The sequence below is a fragment of the Sceloporus undulatus genome, chromosome 4 (genome assembly GCF_019175285.1).
Source record: "Sceloporus undulatus isolate JIND9_A2432 ecotype Alabama chromosome 4, SceUnd_v1.1, whole genome shotgun sequence".
Lineage (NCBI taxonomy): Eukaryota > Metazoa > Chordata > Lepidosauria > Squamata > Phrynosomatidae > Sceloporus > Sceloporus undulatus.
The window spans coordinates 13,903,634-13,927,050 of NC_056525.1; the positions used below are offsets into that span (position 1 = coordinate 13,903,634).

Genomic DNA, 23,417 nt, shown 5'->3' on the forward strand with positions numbered 1-23,417 from the left:
GAAGAAACCTTCGTAAGCCGAAACAATAAATCCCTATGGGATTTTTTCGTAACCCGAAAAATTCGTAACCTGGGTAATTCGTATCCCGGGGTACCACTGTACATTCTTCTCTTTTGTAAGATTTCATAGAATCGTAGGAACATTTTGTGATATAATAACTGATCATGGAGTTAAGCCATAATAGTGACTCCTATGTAAATTTTGTATGTAGAGTATTGATTCTAGGAGTCAATTCAGACAGTTTCTATTTGGAATGCTGTTTATCAGCTTAGATAGTGGGATCTATGTTGTGGATGATGCAGTTTGTAATGTAAGTAGGATATACCTAAATCTACTCACTCCCCACAGTCTCTCCCCCTTTAAAAATGCAAGTATTAGAGAACTTTAGAACATGCACATTTGCCATGCCAGATGTTAACATGCAAATATGTAGAAGCTTGATTGTATCCCACCAAGATGGCTGTTTGTGGATAAGGACTGGCTTCCAGGTGGTCTTTCTGTGAACCAGTTCTTGGCCTTAATTATAATAGCTTTGTACTGTTGGATCTGACTGGAGTGCATATGTATACATTTATGATTTTATTTGATTCTAGCTGCTAATGTGTTAAAGTTTGCAGTATTTCTGGACTGTCCTGAGAGTTCCACAGTGAAATGCCAAAGCTTATACTCACAAGGCACTCCTCCTCAGAAGTCAGTGTCTTGAGCATTCCTGTCAAATCTGTGCAGTCAAGGTTTACAGACTGTGGATTTCACCTCTCTCTCCTCACCTATGAGGATGGGCTTAGTTTGAGGCAGATTCCTAAGTACTGTTTGCAGTTTGGAAATGTTAAAGAGGTATATAAAACTAAAATTTGACTTTGACATTTTAGCAGTGTAATATAAAATATAGATTAGCAGTACAGAGAATAGAAATTTAGCGCAGTAGATGAGAGCTGTGCAATGAAGCATGGAATTGCCATAATGCCCCTTTATATCCTCAGATGTGCATTATTTTAAAGAGGAGGTAATTTAAACAGTGGCTGGAGTGTGTGCATGGCTGCTGTGAAAGCAAACTGTGATGGGAATAATGTGTTTGTCAGTCTGCAGTGAAACAGTGTATTCTGTTTTAGTAGCCAGACCTTTTATTAATCTACAGTAATCACATACCACATCATACACATGTATCTGTCGTATTAACATGCACAGGATATGGGGAGAATCCAGTCACTGTAAGAATTTTGGGTAAATAAATGGATCTTGAAATAGTATACATGACACACTGATTTTCTGAAAAACTCTTGATGTGACTTTATATAATTGGTTTTCTGTTCTCTGTGATGATGATTATGGACGTGTTACTTGGGGTTGGCCTGGTTGATTCTTGCGGTCTCTTCCGACTCTATACCTCTATGATACTATGAGATGACAAAATGATTCTTGACAGTGTGACAAACCATTTGTCCCCTGTATAACAGTAAAGTATGTTACATGGATGTCCCATTAACATGGGGGTACACTATTTGAGCAGTTGTATGTTTTGGATGTGCCTAGTCTTATTGGGATGGCTGAAACTTGATGCTTGCATCTTTTGTAATTAATAATGTCTAATTAATAATTTGTAAGCTGCTCTGATAGCCTGACTGAAGAGCGAGGTAAAAGTAATAATAATAATAATAATAATAACAACAACAACAATAACAACAACTACTACTACTATTATTGGGCAAGTATTTGAATGTTAGCATTCACTACACTGTTGCATTTCATGTTTCCCTTCTGTTCTTATAGCGGAGTTTGCCTGCCTTGAGACAGCTGACTCCAGATTCAGCAGCTTTTATTCAGCAAAGCCAGCATCAGCAGCCCACAACGCAGCCCACGACTGCTCTAACAGCCGTGATGCTGAGCAGCTCCGTTCAGCGTACAGCAGGGAAGACCACTGCCACCGTAACGAGTACCTTGCAACAACCGGTCATCAGTTTAACACAGCCAACGCAAGTTGGGGTTGGCAAGCAAGGGCAGCCCACGCAAGTGGTGTGTAAACCAAAACTAATTTATACTACCAATAATGTCCAAAAATTGGACCTTTTTCCTTCTTAGAGCTAGCCAGCAATGTCTGTTAGTATATGTAAAACCTTGCTAGTGTTTTGTCTGTATTCAGGAACAAATAAGAATAAGTTACACATCTGTTAGATTTTACAAATATGTGAAAGTCATTTCTTCCCAAGGAGAAGCATCTCTGGGAGAGCATCATGCAAAGCTAAGGACAAACGTGCACATATATGCTAAATCCTCTCCATACCTGCTGTGTTTTTGATCCAGACTGCCCTTAGCTGAGTTTTAGAAGCATAATTACAAGGGAAAAGTAATAGAGGAGGATACAGCAAAACAGTATTTGAAGACAGAGCTGTGGAGCCTCATAACATTTCTCTGCTCCTCTGCCTGTACCTGCTTTCTTGGGGTGAGGAAATCAGGGTTACTTTATACATGTTTGTGTAAAGTGTATTGCAGCTACTTGACAAAACTTGTATTATTCTTGCAATAAGGCTGTGATGTGATGCTCATTCTTTTGTGTAGCATTACCTTCTACAGCCTCTGAAGATTAAATTTATTGGAAATAGACAAATAACAAATGAAAGCAAGAAGTGCTTCATATAGTACAAAATCAACTTTCTGGATTTATTGTCATGAGATGATCACCAGCTTAAATGGCTTTTCAGAAAATGGAGCCTATGTCAACAAGTGTATAAGAGAATTAAACATAGAGACTCCATGTTAGGATGCAGTATTACTTATTGACAGATGCTAGAATCAGGCAGGAAGCAATTCCCACTCCGTAATATCTTGTTTGTGAGTTTTCAGCTTGTGGCTGTCTATTTGTGGAAACAGAATTCTGGACTAAATTAATTGAAAGACACTAATGTGTGTAAATTAGTAATGCTTTCTTCTACCCTTTTAATGTGATGTTAAAGGTTCTTAAATCTGAAATGTGATACCTTCTTGACTATTACCCATGCCTGTCACATTCCTGTTTTTCATTATTTGAGAAGTGAATGTGTTTCCCTTCATGTATTGAACCAAGGCTCTCTTCCCACATTGACCCTTGTGGCCATCACTGGCCTTCAGAAGGAGCAGCCTCTCCTGGGCTCCAGAGAACAGGGACACTCAGTTTGCCATTTGTAGCCTGACCCTGTTTTCTTGCACTCTGTTGCCCATTAATTTTGAATTTTCTGCCTCCAACAATGTTCATTGGACATTATTGCATGTTTAGCGATTCCCAAAAGCAAAACAAATTGAAACAAGCAACCAGCCTTCAAGGAAGATGGAGTGATTGCTTAATTACTAGATCCTTTAAGAACTTTTTTGCCCTATCCTAGGTCCAAAACATACTGCAGAAATAATCCCATTTGAGGCTGCTTTAACTGCCTTGGCTTAATGCTAGGGAATTCTGGGAACTGTAGATTTGTGAGATATTTAGCTTTCTCTGTCAGAGAGCTCTGGTGTCACAATAAACTACAATTTCTAGGATTCCCCAGCACTGAGCCAGGGCAGTTAAAACAGTCTCAAACTAGATTATTTCTATTTGGACCCTATTTTACTAAAATGAGTGTTGTCTCTCTAAATAATGCACAGGTTATCCAGCAGTCTCAGAAACCAGGCACGTTGATTAGGCCTCCACAGGTGACATTGACACAGACCCCCATGGTGGCGTTGAGGCCACCACACAACCGTATTATGCTTACTGCTCCTCAGCAAATACAGCTGAACCCACTTCAGACAGGTAAGAGGAAAAATTTTTCATTATGACCAGAGTTTGGAAATATTACTTTAAAAGCTAATGCAGTAATTTGTTTTTCTTACCAATTATTGAATGACTAAAAGTAATGTGTTGTATTTCTAAGGCATTACTTAGAAATTATTTTTAAAAATCCATTTTAAAAATTAAAAAAGAAATAGCTAAGCATACCTTAAAGTAACAGTCCAGTTTTAAAAATTTATTTATTTACTGGATTTATATTGCACCTTTCTCCCAAAATTGGAGTCTCCCAAAATAATGACCTACTTGCCAATTAAAAAATGTACAGTGTTGACATTATTGGTTTTATAATCCTTAAAGATAACTGTGTTGTCATTTGCTGATCAAACAAAGATAATTAGTAAAGTATGATGATGATGATTATTATTAACCTTTATTTATAAAGAGCTGTAAATTTACACAGCAACTGTACATACAATCATTTTAATTGGATGGTTCCCTGCCCTCAGGCTTACAGTCTAAAAAGACACGACACAAAGGGAGTGGTGGTGGGGAAGGGGCTTCTCTAGTAGGATAATACATATAAAATACATAGCAATACAGGAAATGATTCAATAAAACAGACGACAAAAGAACATCAAATATAGCAAGTGACAATTATGCAATGCCTGGGAACACTGCCCTGAACAGGATGGTCTTCAACTCCGTTTTGAAGTTGGTTAAAGAAGTGATGGCTCTTGCTCGCAGAGGAAGAAGGTTCCAGGAGTGAGGGGCAGCAAGTGAAAAGGGGCGAATCCGAGATGGAGCAGAGGAAATCCTGGGACTTCAGATTTTGGAATATTTGCATATACATAGTGTGATATCTAGGAGATGGGACCAAAGTCTAAACATGAAATTCATTTATGTTTTGTATAAACCTTATAAACATAGTCTTATGCTGGGCCAAAGCTAACAAAATGAAATTCAACACGGAGAAATGTAAGGTATTGCACTTAGGGCGGAAAAATAAAATGCACAGATATAGGATGGGTGACACCTGGCTGAATGAAACTACGTGTGAAAGGGATCTAGGAGTCCAAGTAGACCACAAGTTGAACATGAGTGAACAGTGTGATGCGGCAGCTAAAAAGGCCAATGCTATTTTAGGCTGCATCAATAGAAGTATAGTGTCTAGATCAAGAGAAGTAATAGTGCCACTGTATTCTGCTCTGGTCAGGCCCCACCTAGAATATTGTATCCAGTTCTGGGCGCCACAATTCAGAAAGGACATTGAGAAACTGGAGCGTGTCCAAAGGAGGGCGACTAAAATGGTGAAGGGTCTGGAAACCATGCCCTATGAGGAACGACTTAGGGAGCTGGGGATGTTTAGCCTGGAGAAAAGAAGGTTAAGAGGTGATATGATAGCCCTGTTTAAATATTTGAAAGGATGTCATATTGAAGAGGGAGCAAGCTTGTTTTCTGCTGCTCCAGAGAACAGGACCCGGAACAATGGATGCAAGCTACAGGAAAAGAGATTCCACCTGAACATTAGGAGGAACTTCCTGACAGTAAGGGCTGTTCGACAGTGGAATGCACTCCCTCGGAGGGTGATGGAGTCTCCTTCCTTGGAGGTCTTTAAACAGAGGCTGGATGGCCATCTGTCAGGGATGCTTTGATTTGGATTTCCTGCATGGCAGGGGGTTGGACTGGATGGCCCTAGTGGTCTCTTCCAACTCTACAATTCTATGATTCTATGATTATGGTAATTTTATACATAAAGTTTTTATAATTTTGTGCACGAAACAAAGTTTGTGTAAACTAAACCATCAAAAAGCAAAGGTGTCACTATCTGAGACCCACTTATGGACAATTTTAGATTTTGGAGTATTTCCGAATTCTGGATAAGTGTTACTCAACCTATAATGTTATACATTGCTTCCAAGCCCTGTTTAGCATGATGGATTTTAAAAAGTACGAAAGCTCCATCTGCTGTCCTTCCATAAAATTGCAGTAGTTAGACTTGATGGTCTATGATTTGGCTGGAGGACTGATATTTTGGGCTAGATTCTTAACAGATAAATTTGGCACAGCTAAGGTTAGCAACAAGAAGTCCATATTCACCAGAATCTTTTGGAGCAAGCATTTCAAGTAGCAGATAACTAGTACAGTCAGCCCTTCACATTTGCGGCTTTGACTTTTGTGGATTTGATTATTCATGGATTTGATTAATACAGTATGTTCTCTCTAGGAATATCTGGTGGAAGTTGACTGTACAATCACTCTGGAGGACCTAGAGATTCCTAGAAAAAACATTTCTCAAGACATTCGTAGGTTTCTACAGCTCAGTTCTATGGTTAACTTCTGCTGGATGTTGATCATAGAGTTGTGCTGGAGGATCTAGAGCTTCCTTGAGAGGTGTTCTCTCAGGAAAAAATAAAGTATTTTTCATTGTTGGTTTTTCCACTTTCCTGGGGGTCCTGTGCCCCTAACCCCAGTGAATGTGAAGGACCCACTGTAATTGTACCTTAAACAGGATTATGTGCTATCTCTGGTTAGCTTCCATTCCTCTTAATTCAGTTCCAAGTTAAGTTTGATTGTATGAGTTATGTAAATTGTGTCCTAGTGAACAAATTTATTTAACTGCCCCCTATTTGTGTTGGGCTAATATTGCACATAGAGCATCAATCTTGATTTCTTTTTTTACAGTCCCTGTGGTAAAACAGACAGTATTACCTGGAACCAAAGCTCTTTCTACACTTTCAACCCAAGCAGCTGCTGCTCAGAAAAATAAACTCAAAGAACCTGGGGGAGGTTCTTTTAGGTAAGTAATCGTATGCATATGTATGTTTGTGAGGGGAGGGGGGAATCCCCAAAACTTACAAAGGCATACTAGAGATGACACCTCTGTCTACAATATTATATGCTTGTTTTTTGTCCCCTTTGCGTTGTATTTTGACAACATAAGGATGCTAATTATTTATTTATACCATTGGGGATGATATGAGCAAGTCCACAGATACTGTAATCTTGAGAGCCAACTGTAATCTGTTAAGATGCCCATTGAATGTAGTTTCATAAGAATAGGAATGTTTTAGTTTGAACTTGCAGAACAGTTTTCTGAAATTTGGCTTCTTTTTATTCCAAATGGCAAAAAATTTATTTGATTGTAACGTTTTCTGTTTCTGAAGGGATGATGACGATATTAACGACGTTGCCTCGATGGCAGGAGTTAACTTATCAGAAGAGAGTGCACGCATATTGGCCACAAATTCTGAATTGGTGGGCACGTTAACAAGGTCGTGTAAGGACGAAACCTTCCTTCTCCCAACGCCTTTGCAAAGAAGGATATTAGAAATAGGTGGGTTATTGCTATAAGTCTCCCTTGACATATATGCAAACTATATCAATCACAGTATTTGCAGAAGGTTATTGAAACCCAATATAAATTGCCTGCTTTTAGGGCTGTTCTGCACATTACATGTTAGCAATCCTAGACTTGCCAGCAAATCTCTTCCTGCACTCAGTCATTGCTCTCTGTTATGTGTATCTGCACAATAATATTACCAAACATGTTTTTTATACAGTGGGCGTTTCCCTTACATGGGGGATTCATTCTGAACCCTGCTGCGTAAGGGAAATCCAGCGTATACTGGAGACCCATTAGAAATAATGGGGCTCGTGCCTGTGACTGAAAGCCATGTATGCTGTGCCCGCGTATGACATGGGTGCACTGTATCTCATTCTCACACTTGATTTTTACATGTACAATTGAAAAATCTTAGAACATCTAAAAATATTATATGTGAAATAGCAGTAAAACCACAGGGCAGACCAACAGTAGCTCTGCTGAAATAATCCCATTTTTGTTCTGTTCTTGTGCTCAGATCTGTAGCTCTGAACCCCTGAGATGCCATACCAGCTCATATACTGATAATTTTGAGCGAGGCAATTTCTTTGTCAGTGTAGTGGTCTGATTGGTGGTTTGCCTTAATCCAAGGCATGATCTTGTGTGGCACATGACAATACTACTCTGCCAGCAACTGTGACCATTATTGGATGCAGGTTAGAGGTGACATGTGAAGCCGTTCTATGAAGCAGAAATGAACTAAGATTGGAATAAACTCTACTGGGGTTGAGAAGAGAGAAGATTTATCTATATAACACACTAAAGGCCTTTCAGCCCCTGCAAGAGCCATACACACTTCTTTTATTTCAGTAATGCAGAGACACTTTTTACTTTTTAGCATATGACCATATTCTATGTGCTAGCACAACTTTTTCAAAACTCACATTTTCAAAAGCTTGGGCAGTATTGATGCAAGCTATCAGTCACTCTAGATTGATAACAACTTGCTATGGAACATATCTGCATAGGAAGAAAAAATTCTCTAGTGTAATATGTGGATTGAGCCTTACAATACAATTAGAATACATATGTTGCACAGCAAAGTTACAACACAGTAACACAGTTACAATAGAGATGTGAAACCGAAAAGTTACACTACAGTACAGCACATACTGTATACTTACATTACACAACAAAGCAAGATAGTTTTATCCACAAATTTACACTGAATGCTACTTAATTTACATCAGTGCATTATTACACTCATGTGTCAGTCAACCATTATATGTATTGTATGTGCATGTTGATTTAAGGCTTCTCTGACAAATTACTGCTGGGGTCTATCTTTTGTGTCTGTCTCTAACAAAAGTAATTGTTTGTTATAAGCAAATGACAAATGCTGCACCTTTTAAAACTTAACCAAGTTGTCATCCAGTGACTAGAGTGGAAGTGTACCTGGGGAGCATCTAGATGTAAATGCTGGCATTTATTTCCCTGACATGACTCAAGTACATTACCATAGCTGCCCCAAGTCTAAAATGGGATTTGTAAGATCTGTTCCACCTGACTGTTTTGGAAAAAGAATGTAATGAAGATCATAAAGCATTTTATCTAGCTAGTTTTTTAGTTGTAGTTTTTTGTAGTACTGACTGCCAGAATGATTTAGGACAATGCGGATGAAGAATATCAGGTGACAAGAGACTGTCAGTTATAAATCAACAAAGTCCTTCATCTTAAGTCATTTTTGTCTCAACTGTTACAGTTCTTTATTATTGTAAATGGTAATGGGTATAGCAATGGATAACTTCATTAAATTATATTCAGTTAAATTCTGAATGGTATGCCTAACTTTTTTATTGGTCTCTTGAATGACTGATTATGGTCTTTAGTTGAGTAGCAAAGATTTGAAGATAAAGCATTTTGCACAGAAAAAGAGAAATAAATTGTATCTAAAACAACATGACTGGCAAGAAGCCCACATCTATCAGCAGGTGTACAGTCAAAACTGGAATCATTGAATATTAGGTGTGTTGTTGCCTGGCATATTAGAAACTCATCTATCTTAAAGCAAAATGTATGCTACCTAAGATGTGGTCATGGCTTGAACATTGCAATTCTGTAACATATTTCTAGGGCCTTTTCTCCATGTGAGTTCACTACCTTGATGACTTTTATCAACTGGAGATAGACATCTATGGACCACCCTTATGCCAAATACCACAGATGTTACAATGCTTTAAACATAGTGCTTTTCAAGTCAATTCCACAAATCAAATAATGAGAAATAAGGTCATGCAGTTAGCTACATTACCCTGGTGCTAAATTAGCAAAGGTTGCTGGTATTTGTTAAGAAATCTGTTTGTTTTTCTTGAAAACATAGGTAAAAAGCACGGAATAACGGAAATTCATCCTGATGTAGTTAGTTATGTATCACACGCAACGCAACAAAGGTTACAAAACCTGGTTGAGAAGGTATCAGAAACTGCCCAGCAAAAGAATATTTCTTATAAGGTAACTGTTTTCTCTATCGTGAGATTGTTCAGGAATATGTGTTCATTCAAGCTCCATTTAAATGAGTGTAAATGCAATCCCAGGTATTCTTCCCTTGGGAAATGGTTAGCAATTTTTGCAATCCCCCCGTAAGAGACCTTGTACTGATGAGCAAGGTGTCTTGTCTAAGGGACTAACATGTGTTTTGCAGACACAATCATTGCTATGACTGCCAATAAACACTAAGGAAAAAAAATTAAACAGCATTTTTTTTTTTTTTAGAAAATTGCTTGAGGAACAAGAGTGTTTTTAATTCAGAAATTGTTCCAGGGCTTTTTTTCAAATGTAAAATGTGCAGATCATTTTAGTGGTCAAAAGCCAGAACTGCCTATATTGGTTACCAACTTAACTTTTTAGTGTCTTTAGAAGGGTGTGACTCTTTTATTACATCTAAAAAATCCATGCATTTACAAACAATAAGAATAGATTTAAACATACACTGACTGGATTTAGTCTCTGTGTGGATCATTTTTGGCAGTTTCTTATGTTTCAGAATAAAACTATCTTCTGGCAGGTATGCTAATAAACCAGATATACCTGTATTTATTTAAAGTATCAAGAAAATATTCATTGCAGAAAAATGGGGTAGACTGGTTACAGTGTGAATTTTCCTCTGCTTCATACTTTAGGGGAGATACAATTTCATGTCATGGTATGAGAGCAAACTGTATTTTCCTGCATTCAGCCAAAATGGCAAGCTGAAAGCAGAAGCTTCTAATTTTCTCCCTTTGTATGTGAGCAAAGGGAGAAAGAGAGGAGAGGAACACACAGTTTGGAGATACAGCACCATTCACTCTCATGATGAGAAAATCATGGTTGGCTGTTATATCTGGGTCAAGCCAGTGATCTGCTGTGTGGATCCTCTCCTAACAGACCAACCAAAAGCCAAATGCGATGGGTTCATGTGAAAATTCCCATTGATGGATGAATTTGGACAGGTGAGTTCATTAAGCAAACTTCTTTAAATTCCCACAGAAGGCAGCCATTGCAGGGGATCATATGGGGCCATTTTTGAAATGTGATCACTCTTTGAAATATGGTGCATAGACTGAATAGAATGTGGTCACTGCTACATATATTATAATCAACCAGGCATCATAGAATATAATATATGTATTCAAGCATAGTTCTTCTTCCAGTTCTTCTTATTCTCCATCTGTGGTAGAGTCATTTTAAATATGGCTTCCCTTATTATCTCATAGTATGGCATACATCTTTGCCTAGTGAAGAAGGGCTTAGATATGAGATTATATTTTTTAGGCAAAAGTGTTACCCATCAGAGTGAATGTGTCTTAACATAATCCCTTCCCATTCAAAACACACATCAGAATACAGTAGAATAATTTCTTCTCACTCCCCCAGCCCTAAATACATTCAGACTGCATGCAAAACTCCCAAGAGTGCCTTAGCTGTGGATTCCTGCATGTCAAAGGATTGAAATACAGGGGCTTTGTGGTCCATTCTAGCTCTGTGATTCTAACTCATTCTAGTTGGAATTACTTTTGTCTAGGAGCTTCAGAACAGGGTCCATGAAAAAGAGTGGCCTAAATTAGATTGGAATATGAACAGCACATACTGGGATGGTCAAGACAGGATTTAGAGAATCACTAAACTTAAAAGCTTTTTGACCTGGAAATGACAGGAAATTAGGAGACTCTTCTTTTAATACCCTGTGCCATTATATTCTTTCTTGAGAACATATCTCTGGCTTTTGTCAGGCATAAAAGAGAGGATTTGATGAACAAAGTCTAACCTAGTGTGTTCATTTGTTTATTCCCTAACACCATCTCTGGATGTAAGATAAAGGGGAAGAATAAACACTGGATATACTTAAGTTGACTTGACAGAATCCCATGCCTGAAAGACCTGTGCTTCAAAAATGTTTTTGAAAAAAAGGAGTTGGTTGAAAATATTTCTTAAATGTTGTATTCTGATGGGATCATAGAAGAGGATGTGGAATGTTTAAAAATTATTTAATGACTATATGAGTTTAAAGATTAATTTGCTGTTTGAAGATGATTAAGTGAACATTTTGAGCATATTTTGCTCCTTCTTAAGGTATATGGTTCAAGTGAGCAGCTTTGTAATTCCTCCCTTTTCTGATTTCTAATGAAAAGTATTTTATTACATTTTTCAGGATGATGAAAGATACGAGCAAGCAAGTGATGTTCGGGCGCAGCTCAAGTTCTTTGAACAACTTGATCAAATAGAAAAACAGCGGAAAGATGAACAAGAAAGAGAAATTTTAATGCGCGCAGCAAAGGCAAGTGCTTTGGGGTTTTGGCCTTAATAGATTGACAAAGTGCCCTATTTCACGTTGAAAGAATAGTGGTTCTGGTGTTCTGGAAGACATGGAATGAGGCAGGAGGTTCTGTCCCTAACCTTAGAACCAACACAATATGATCTTTCTTCTTTTTGATGCCAACAACAATTCAGTGCCATTAAAAGCTGACAGGTGTGTTGCATACACATGGTTTCAGCATCCCCATTCTTAGTTATGAAACAGTGTTCTTTACCACTCAGACACCACTCTCAGAACTTTGGGAATGGCCTTCTACTGCAGAAATGATGCAGTTTGACACTGCTTTAACTGCCATGGCCCAATGCTATGAAATTCTGGGGTTTGTTGTTTTGTGAGGTATTTAGCCTTCTAGGTCAGAGAACTCTGGTGCCACAATAAACTACAATAACTACAAATCTCAGGATTCCATAGCATCAAGCCATGGCAATTAATGTGTTGTCAAACTGCATTATTTCTTCAGTGAAGATGCAATCTAAGGGAGCACTATGGATACCACTCCATAAACGTATACCATGGCATAGGTGTAACCTTGTATAAGAACATTCCTCCATGCTTTCTGAATCCATTTCATCTCTTGCAAAGTTAAATTTCAGTAGATAATCTTTTTTTATTCTCTTTGATTGAGAGACTGGATTATATAGCATATCACATTCTACTGCTTCTGGATTGTAAGTGAAACTGCTCTCCTGCCACAAGAGGAGGAGAAAGAGTAGTAAAAAACTTTGCAAGCAGAGGCCAAGCTTGATTTTTGAGGTACAAACATACAGCTCCTCCAGTGATTCCAGTACAAGCATAATCCCCCACATGTGATTCCTTCTAAGCACATGTTCTCATAAACCATGAAATATTTATTTTTAACATTTGAAATAACATTTTCCATATTCCTGAAATTATACATTGGCCCATACCAGGTGTGGTGGTTTGGGCATTGGACTATGACCCTGGAGAGCAGGGTTCAGATGTCTGCTCAACCATGGAAACCCCATGAGTGACCTTGGGTAAGTCACACTCTCTCAGCCTCAGAGGATGGCAATGGCAAAGTGCCTCTGAAGAAACATGACAAGAAAAATTCATGGTAGGTTTATCTTAGGATCACCATAAGTCAGAAATTACTTGAAGCCATACAACAACAACAACAACAACAACAACAACTTCCAGTAACACAGTCCTTGGGATTAATGTCGCTGATTATTGTGGTGCTTTGTTCCTCTCCTGTTTGTAATGCTGTTTTAGTTTTTGAGAGAGAATGTGATTCGAAATGGAGCCAGTGTAGTGTAGAGGCTTGAATATGGACTAGGACTCTGGGAAACCGGGTTCCAATCCCTGTTCAACCTTAGAAACCCAGAGCATGACCATGGCATGTTGCACCCTGTCAGTCAAAGAGGAAGGCAATGGCAAACCCCTTCTGAATAAATGTTGCCAAGAGAAAATCCTGTATGTTTATGGGCATGATCATACTCCTTGTTCCTAAGAAGAGTCTGGGTGAGTGATTCACTATTTAGAATGTTGCTTGTTTGACTGTGATTGACTCCAGAAAACCCTGTAAGAGCTAGATAGTAAGTAAACTGACAGACAATGGAAAATAGGTTCCAGTGGCCTAAAGTCAACGTGAGACTGAGCATGATCATTTGGCACAAAAAATCTGTTCTGGAGCGTTTTTCTGCCTTCCAAAACAGAGTTTTAGGGTCTGTGAGAGGCTACAAGAAGGAAAGAGTGCCCAGTCCCTTGCAGAGGCTGCCCCTATGAGTGCAATGATAGCATTAGACATCCAATAAATCTCTAAATATGACCTAAAATTTAGCTTCATTTTTTTCCTTATAATAATGGGGCTGCAGGCTGGAGTGGGATCCCCTGGATCTCTAGGTCTCACAAAAGTCTATCTCCATACCCATCCTTATGTATGTGGGTTGTGCTTGCTAGGTGTAAATGTGTTTTGTAGTGCCAGACACAGAACTGGCAGTTTTTAACTTCTGGTCTTCACCATGTAAAGGTACAAAATTCTTTTAAAACAAATGTTAATTTTGCCACTGGATTTTAATCTCCATTCAGACACAGAGTTATTGTTCTGTCTCAGGCTAATGAATCCCATCCAAATGGAAGCTCAGTCTGGGCAACAAACTGCTGTTTCTCTTTTCTCTTACTGATAGTCATATGTATGAGGGTATTTCAACTGACCTGTGGTTTAAAGGCAGGAGAGCTGTTGCATTGGGGCTCACTCCAGAGTAGACTGGCATAGAATTGAGTTATGCTTTGCATTCTTGGGGAGATGTCCAGATTTGTAAGAACATTGTCTGGCTCACCCAGACCTACTTTGGCTTTGTCTGTCCTTCCTTTGGCCCTGCCCTGAGATCCTTCTTAAAGTGGAACTTATTTCTGAGGGCAAAATAGGTTTCCCAACCCTGTTAAATGTACAAAGGAGAGGACTGGAGTTTGTCATGGCTTTGAATCGTGAGACTGATTTCAGGTTTCATTGAGTTCCAATATTTGGGAAGATTTCTTACTTTTATATAGTAGATGTGAAGCAATTTGGATGTAAGGGGGAAAAAGTGAATTATCAAACTTGTTCAGAGTTTTTTCTTTCTTAAATAGAATTAGGCCAGAACTTGGCTGGGGATCTGGTTGGATCAGGTCTCTTCCTTCTCCCCATTGTCAGTGATGTAATTGATTTTAAATGTATAACAATTTATGTATCTGTTCTTGAAGCTCATGGTATTTGACAATAATGATAAGAGAATGTACTGTGTTGAATGCTCTTAAAATATAGAATTTCTAAACACATTTTTTAAAAAAAGTTCTGCTTTATTAGTCTCTGATTTCTTCTTTGTTTCCCCCCCCCCCCACTGTTTTTTAACCAATACAGTCTCGATCTAGACAAGAAGATCCAGAGCAGCTAAGGTTGAAACAGAAGGCCAAGGAGGTATTTTTTTAAATACATGTTTTCTACTTACAGTTACCATTTTAATACAATATTATATTTTGAACTTTGCAATAATAACTGAATTTCAAAAATCATAAGAGATCATGAAAACTTAAAAGGAATTATACATTTCTATTTTGCCAAACACAGATGCAGCAACAGGAATTAGCACAAATGAGACAGAGGGATGCCAACTTAACTGCACTGGCTGCAATAGGACCCAGAAAGAAGAGGAAAGTGGATTCTCCAGGCGCTGGATCAGGGACAGAGGTACACAACTATATCTTCATTTGCATAAATAGGCATTGTTGTAATCCAGACTTCTGATACCTTTGGTATATGCTTTCTGCACTGAATTTAAAGTGGAAGTACACTTTACTTTTGCCCCAAACAGGCTTCATTTGTTGAGAGCTTGAGAGTTAGAATGACCCCACTCCATATTCACTGAAATGCCCTGCCATATGTTACCGATCTAGGAATTCAGCCTAGTGGTTGTAAAGTTTAGTGTCCCTCAAGTGGCTATTTGCCATGCCCCTTTTGTCTTTGAGCATGAGAATAGCAGTTTAAGAATGCTCTCTAAAATAAAATTATTATGAGGTAGAGGTTTTAGTGAAATGCAGAAATTCAACAGATTTTTCTTGTCTTGAAGTTAGTGGTTGTTAGTGAGATATGTTGAACATTACTTGTTGACGATATAAAACTTCCAACATAATTTGACAAACTAATTTAGAAATGACTCAGCAAATGCTCTTCAGTAGCAAATGTAAGCTTGGGTAACCGAAGTATGATTGTATCATTATTGATAAATATCTTATAAATCTGATGTATGAATCTGTGTAGTAGCAACCTAGATTGTTTAACATCACTTGAGTTAAAACAAATTCCTTTCAAAAGGGGTTAATATTGAAATCTCAGAGCTTTGCCTTTGACTTCATGAAGACAATGAAATTGGATTAAGATGGGGATTTTTTCTAAATTTACTTCTTAAAAGTAATAGTTGCATTTTCAGAAACAGCAGCACCCACAGTGATCTACAGAAGTAACAATTAGAATGACATCAATAAAAATATAATTGACTTCAAACTGGAACAGTGATAAAAAAAAAGAATCATGGGACTCATTGATATGTAGAGCATGGCTATGCAGAAATAAGCCCCCTTGTTTTCACTGAAGCATCCTCCCTAGTAAACGTGTCTGAGATTGAAGCATAAAATAATGTGGTTCCAAACTTTATAGATAAAAATAAATTCATACAACTCAATTGTCCAATTAAGAATGGCTTTGCAAAACTGTATGCCACCTAGAAATATATTTACTGCTGAAAAAGTGAGATGCCTTGAACTATAATAGGTGGTGGGTGTGATTATACTGACCATATTCCCTCCTGCTTTAACATACCTGTTAACATACAGAAGCAGGATTGTCAGCCTGAAAACTGGAGAGGGCTCCTCTACCTTTAATGGTTGTCTAGAAGAGTTGATTTCAGCAGGTGTTGCTTGTTACCTGGTTACATGAGAAGCAACACCTGCTGAAATTCTTCATCAACAGTACAGAAGCCTTCCAGTTTTCAGAATGACAACCCTATATAGAAGGAAGACCACTTGCTGAATGGCCATTTGCCCCCCTCCTTGTATTTTAAAGAAATACGGCTGTTGTACTTTTCTCTAAGGAAGAGAGAAATGGTGTTGGGATTCCTTTCCTTTCCGACTTTGAGTAAATGTGTATTCTTCCACATTAAAGGGGCAATAGCAACCTTCTTTGCCAGGAAATCTGCCAGGGATCAGTGGTTCAACTTCCGTCTGTCCTAAAGACAAGGGCCTCTGAATGATCTTGGGGATTTGTGCCCCATACTTCATGTTGTCAGTGCATAGTGTCTTTGTTAGACAAACTTTTTTTCTCCACCCCCCACCCCACATCTTACGACAAGGCTACATCATCAGTGTTATTCTCCAGTGGTGGTTCATTGACCATTAAGTGAGCCCACATTGCTCTTGTTCCTTGCATAATGACCGAAAGCAGTGTTCATTTAAATAGAACGTTGTTGCATATTTAATCAAGCTTGACTTAAACTACTCTATGAACTGTTACAATTGCTGCTCTGGGTGTGTTTTGTGTGTGCCTTTGCATGCATACACACCTTTCCATGCACATTTTAGCTTGACACTACCTTTAGTATATGGAATCTGTTTCATTTTCTTCAGAAAATCTTGTTTGCACTACAGCAAACTTTGATTAATTTAGTTACCTTAGATTAATCAGTTACTGGATAGCCAAATCAACTGCAGGCTTCCTGAATCGAAGCTTTTGTTTGCTTAATTAAGAGCCAGCTGCTCTGGATCTAATTGACTGAACAGCTGTGTGATTGTTGTTCCAGTTGACATTTTTAAACCGAGCTTTCCTTGTCTGTGTTTGTGTGTGTATGTATGTGATTTATTTTTGCAGTTAAAGCTCACTACCAAAAAAGTTTGTTTAAACTAGCATGTTAATGTCTGAGGAGTGTGAGATCCTAAGAATATGTAAAGGTCACCTTTGAGCAAAACAGTTTAGTATGTGTTTAGCTACTAAATTGAATGTTGACAGTAACAAAAAAGAATAAACAAGACCCAATGAACATATAATTCATTTAGTGCATAATGTTAAATATCAGAGGAAACGTCAAACACCAGGTTTCTAATTTTGGGAAATACAGTAATTTTTTTGTTCTTATTGGTTGTTCAGGCATATTTGGGAAGCTTAAATATATTGTGCAGGATTTCCTGACTAGATTGTGTGCGTGCATGTGTGTTCAAGTCACCTGGCGACTTATGGCAATCCCATGTACTTCATAGGGTTTTATTAGGCAAAGATTGCATTCTAGGCTAGGTTGACTCCATGAATGACTGAGAGGTCTTATACTGTTGCATCTTTTTTCATTATTCTTCCCATTCTCTACACAATACCTATTTGGAGATTTCTTCTTTCTTTGCATATATTGTAGTGATTTTTGAAATCCTTCCTTATATCTGAACAATCTGTCAACCTAACACTACACATTTGACTCATCATGTGAGCCTGCATGCATCTTTGGGTGCAGTTTTATATATGCTGTGCATACCATGTGGAAAGAACTGTGGATGGGGTATTGCTCTGATGCTGGAGGACAGAAGAAGACATCTGACTCTCCTTAAGCCATGCAGAGGGAAGCCTCCTAATAAAGGAGAGGGGTTGCAAAAAATGGTGCATTTGACAGAGATTTCTGTCCCTCCCTGAAACTTGATAGCCATTCCATGGCCTATTCCACAGTTTAAGAACTTCAGGTGCGGAGTCAAGAGCTTTGTGTAATGTTCAGGTGTACAGGAATGGTACATGTCAGTAGAGAGTTATTTGACTAGAAGCAGTAGCAAAGCTAACAGCAGGTAAAAGGATGAGTGAAGATGGAAAAAGAATGACTGGAAACAATCATTTTAGAGGTTTTAGTCTAAGTAACTTTTTAATATGGATTTTTTTTAATCTAGGATACTATCAAAAAGTTCGGTTCAATCAAAATCTGCCCTTCTGTAACTTAAAACTGTTAGACCGGGTTCTACCCTCTGGATCAGCAGATAACAAGCCTGTATCATCTCTGTGTGAGAGCCCTTGAGGTTTTTTAAAGAGTGCAATCATGTTATTCCTCAGTCTTCTCTTCTTCTTTATGCTCTCTGACTCTCACAAAATGTTCCTATGCAGTGCGATTTCTGGAGCTTCTAAAGCTGTAGATCTGGTGTTTTGGCATCATCAAGCTGCCTATGCCCAGCAACTTCAAACTTTCCTCATATATTTTGTTTTCAGTATCATCTTTGTTGCCCTTTTCTGAACCTGCTTAAACTTGCCTATATCCTTCTTAAAATGAGGTGGCTAGAATGGAATGCAGTACTATAGATGAGGCCTAACCAGTGTATAATATAGAGTGACTATTACTTCCCTTGACTTGGGAACTATGGTTCTATTTATGCAGGCTAAAATAGTATTTTCTTTCTTTGCTGCAGCATCACAGTGCTGTGTCATTTTCAGTTTAATGATAAATAATAATCCCAAGTTCCTTTTCACATATAGTACTGCCCAGTATCCCCCATCCTTTACTTGTGGATTTGGTTTTTGTGTCCTAGAGCTATAATTTTCCATTTGTCTTTGTTAAATTTCATCTTATTTAATTTCCACCATGTTTTCTAGTTTATCAAGATCCTTTTAAATTCTGTTCCTGTCTTCCAGTCATTAGCTACCCATCCCAGTTTTGTATCATCTACAAACTTGATAAATATTCCACCTGCCTCATCATCTGTCAGTTGATAAAAAATGTTGAAAAGCAATGATCCTGGGACAGAACCATGTGGCACTCCACTTGAGACTTCCCTCCAGTTTGAAGTGCAGCCATTGGCAATGAATCTTTGATTGCAGTTTGACAATCAGTTATGTATCCATCTGACAGTGTTTCCATCTATTTAATCAGGTTGCTAATCAAAATATTTTGGTGGACCTTATTAAATGCTTTGCTGAAATCCATGTAGAGTTGGCCCTCCACATTTGTGGATTTTGAAGATTTGAGTATTTATGGATTTGATTAATATGTTCTCTTTAGGAATCTCAAGGTACTCCAGCACAACTTTATAGTTAATGTCCACCAGAAATTGCACCGGAAGACATAGAGATTCCTAGACAGGACACTTCTCTAGGCATTTGTAGGACTTTCACCACAATTCTATGGTCAATGTCCATCAGATACTGACCATAGAGTTGCACCGAAGGACCTAGAGATTTCTAGAGAGGTATTCTCTCAGGTTTAAAAGAAGTGTTTTTTTAATTTGCAGTTTTTCACTTTCACAGGGGTCTTGTGCCCCTAACCCCAGCAAATGAGGAGGGCCCACTGTAATTGTTCCTTAAGCAGGACTGTGTGCCATCTCTGGTTAGTTTGCTCTCCTCTCAATTCCTGCCCCAAGTTAAATTTGATTCTTTTAAGTATTCAGACAGCATTCCTACCATCTACTAAACCAGTGACCCAGTCAAAAAAGATATAAGGTTTGTTTGTCAGTGTTTGTTCCTCACAAACTCATGCTGACTCCTACTAATCACTGTATTGTCATCAAGATATTTTTACAGACCTATATAATATTTTTCCAGGTATTTAGGTTGGGCTGACTGCCCTGTAGTTGGTTCCTTGGATGTTATTTTTTGTCCTTTTTTGAGGAGATGACTCTGCTGAAACAGTAGTGGTGTTTACTTGTCTAAATGTGTAGCTTCAGTTTGCACACCAGTTAGTGATCTTTCAAGAGAAAGTGATTTGCAGAGAGCTTTATTGCACTTTGAAAATCCAAACAGATGCATTATCCAGTCTGTCTATGCCACCTGCTGGTTGCAGTTTATTATTGCTTCTCCCTATGCTTTCCTAGAGAATGAGGAGATGCTGCAAAACTGCTGTCACTTCGGATGCAACTGATATTTTTGTTATTTTTAAAACATGAAAGTGATAGTTTAATTGACTCATCATTTTATATAACAAAGGCTGTGGGTTGCTTCTGTAGTTTAATAAAAGAAATAATGCCTTCTGCATTGACTGTACTTGAGTATAAGATATGACTCCAATGATTGTACCATTGTGGAACACACCTCTCTTAAATCTGACTTTGGTTAGATATCATACTGTGAAACAAATCCATGATCTATTTTATACTAGGCCTGCACATATGGCACTACGTCTCACATGAATTTTTCATTGAGGTTTGAACCCTCAAACTAGAAAGGTCTGTACTATGTGTTTTTTCAAAGACAGCATGCTTTGCACATGTCTGAATAGTTGCCTAGACCCAAACCTAGCTGGATCCAGTATTCTAACTTAAGGGGTTTGATAGAAGCATTGAATCTTAATGTTTGCTTTTGGAAATGGTATATAGTTTTAGGACCCTTCTTGCTTTCCTTCTGGCGGTAGGTGAAGACCTTTTTATTTAAACAAATATTTAGTAGCCATGTGGCTGTGCAGAATAGTCTTACATGGGCTGTGTGTTCGTGTGTGTTATTTATTGTCATGTTTTTAAACTATTTCTGTTTCAAAGTATTGAAATTTTATGTGGTAATTTATTTAATTTTTAAATATCATGATAATGCTTTGTTCATGTACTTTGTTTTAATTTAAATTTGAGTCACCTTGGGTTCCATTTGGGGGAAAGGCATGATGTATATTTAAATAAAGAAAGGAGGTGAGCTATCCCATTCTTTACACCACACAGTTATAGTGCTATATTCAGCTTTACATCCTATGGAATCCTGGGATTTGCAGTTTAGGGAGGGGTACTGTGGGCCTGCCACATCAGATGGTTAGTGGTCCATGGATTCGACTGGTCACAGATCACTATGCCACATATTATTCAGTGGTGGCACTTGCACATGGATGCACTGACCTGAACACATGCATATCACCATACATTGAATAATATGGGACATGATTGTCCGTGTTTTTCAACATCTACGAGGCCCCTTAGAACTGAACCCCTGTGGATGGGCAGGGTCCACTGTATTTAGAATTCAGTCAGGGAATTCTAGTGCCCCACCAGACTACAAACCTCAGGATTCTCTAGGACAGTGATAGCGAGCCTTTTACAGACTGAGTGCCCAAACTGCAACCCAAAACCCACTTATTTATCACAAAGCCACATTCCTCTGGCTTTCTAGTAACAAACTCTGGCGAACTCTGTGGTGAGGTGACAGAGCATGTGCCCACAGAGAGGGCTCTGAGTGCCACCTCTGGCACAAGCGCCATAGGTTCTCCACCACTGCTCTAGGACGTACCTATTGTTGTAAGCCAGGGGTAGGCAACCTTTTTGAGCAGGGGGCCAGGTTGCTGTCCCTCAGACAACTGGGGGGCTGAAGCCAAAAAATAAATAATTAAATATTTTTTTTTTTAAAAAATTAAATATATAAATAAACCAGGACAAATGTACGACTAAATTTTCAAACGGAAGACTCTTTTTTTAAAAAAATGGAGGACACGCGAAAAAATTTGCTGATTTTTTAAAAAATGTTAGTATAAATGCATGTTTCTGAGGCTTCTATAGACAATTGCCCCCCAAAGGCCCCGGCGGCAATTGGCGGCAGGACCGAGCTGGGGCCGGTCTCAAGGTCTTGCCGGGCCACATCCGGCCCGCGGGCCGCAGGTTGCCTACCCCTGTTGTAAGCCTTCAAGTCATTTCCCACCTATGGCAACCCTAACAAGTAAATAATAATAAATAAAACTTTAATTTCTACCCTGCTTTTTGTGAAAACAATCACAGCGGCTTACAGTGTTAAAAGAATACACCATATATACAAAACATTCTCCCCTTAAAAAAGAATTAAATAGTTTAAGGCTAAAATTACATGAACAAATAAAACAATAATGGTGGGCAGAATCATAATTGCAAAATTGCAAACAAAGTTGAACCTATTGTAGGGTTTTCTTGGCATATTTCTTCAGAGGAGTTTTGCCATTGCCATCCTCTGAGGCTGAAAGTGTGTGACTTGCACAAGGTTTCCCCGTGGGTTTCATGGCCATGCCAGGATTCAGATCCTGGTTTCCAGAGTCACAGTCCAACACTCATAGAATCGTAGAGTTGGAAGAGACCACAAGGGCCATCCAGTCCAACCCCTTGCCATTCAGGAACTCTCAATCAAAGCATCCCTGACAGATGGCCATCCAGCCTCTGCTTAAAGACCTCCAAAGAAGGAGACTCCACCACACTCTGAGGGAGTGTGTTCCACTGTTGAACAGCCCTTACTGTCAGGAAGTACCTCCTAATGTTGAGGCGGAATCTCTTTTCCTGCAGCTTGCATCCATTGCTCCGGGTCCTGTTCTCTGGAGCAGCAGAAAAACATATCACCTCTGAACCTTCTGTTCTCCAGGCTAAACATCCCCAGCTCCCTAAGTTGTTCCTCATAGGACATGGTTTCCAGACCCTTCACCATTTTAGTCGCCCTCCTTTGGACACGCTCCAGTTTCTCAATGTCCTTTTTGAATTGTTGTGCCCAATTCAACTCAAACCACTATACCATGATGGGTCTCATACATAACACAGTTAGTGTTAGAATTGCAATATCTAGTAGTATGAAACAGCTCTATTTTAACAAATGAATAGAAGAGGGTAGATTGAATCTTAGTGTTTCACAGAGTACAAATCTGCTGTGCGGGCATTCTGCATCTCAAAGGTAAATGGAGATTCCATCTGACCACAGCATACTTAAAAACTGTAGACTAGGGTAGAGACCACAGGGAGACAAAATGACAGTTGAGAATCAGTAGAGTCCTAGTGGCATTCAACACTGTCCATCAGTACAAGAGTTTGAGAGAGACATGATGATGACATAGTTTATCTAGGTGAAGTAAAAGTGTCTGAGTCACCTCTGGGCTTCCCAGCTTTCTTGGAAAGAAAATTGTGAGCGGGGTGGCAGTGGTTGGTGGAAGCCCGAAACTGACAAAACTCTTTGTGCTTTTATAAGCATTCATGCTTTGGCCTCAGGCTTGCTGGTATCGTACAGAGTAAATTTAGTGTTGTCTTTACTTTTAACACATTCAGTGTACCAATATGCAGTGATAACAGAATGTTATTCC

At 38.7% G+C, this 23,417-nt stretch overlaps 1 protein-coding gene across 2 annotated transcripts in view; it reads left to right on the plus strand.

Moving 5' to 3' along the window:
• Positions 1 to 23,417, plus strand: part of TAF4 (TATA-box binding protein associated factor 4) — a 113,832-nt gene that overhangs the window by 72,607 nt on the left and 17,808 nt on the right. For both annotated transcript variants that reach the window (XM_042465127.1, XM_042465129.1), the window contains exons 8-15: positions 1,768 to 2,010; positions 3,610 to 3,757; positions 6,419 to 6,533; positions 6,901 to 7,070; positions 9,439 to 9,569; positions 11,746 to 11,871; positions 14,771 to 14,827; positions 14,978 to 15,097. In XM_042465127.1, the coding sequence (XP_042321061.1) occupies positions 1,768 to 2,010; positions 3,610 to 3,757; positions 6,419 to 6,533; positions 6,901 to 7,070; positions 9,439 to 9,569; positions 11,746 to 11,871; positions 14,771 to 14,827; positions 14,978 to 15,097 (1,110 nt within the window). The remainder of the gene's footprint in view (positions 1 to 1,767; positions 2,011 to 3,609; positions 3,758 to 6,418; positions 6,534 to 6,900; positions 7,071 to 9,438; positions 9,570 to 11,745; positions 11,872 to 14,770; positions 14,828 to 14,977; positions 15,098 to 23,417) is intronic.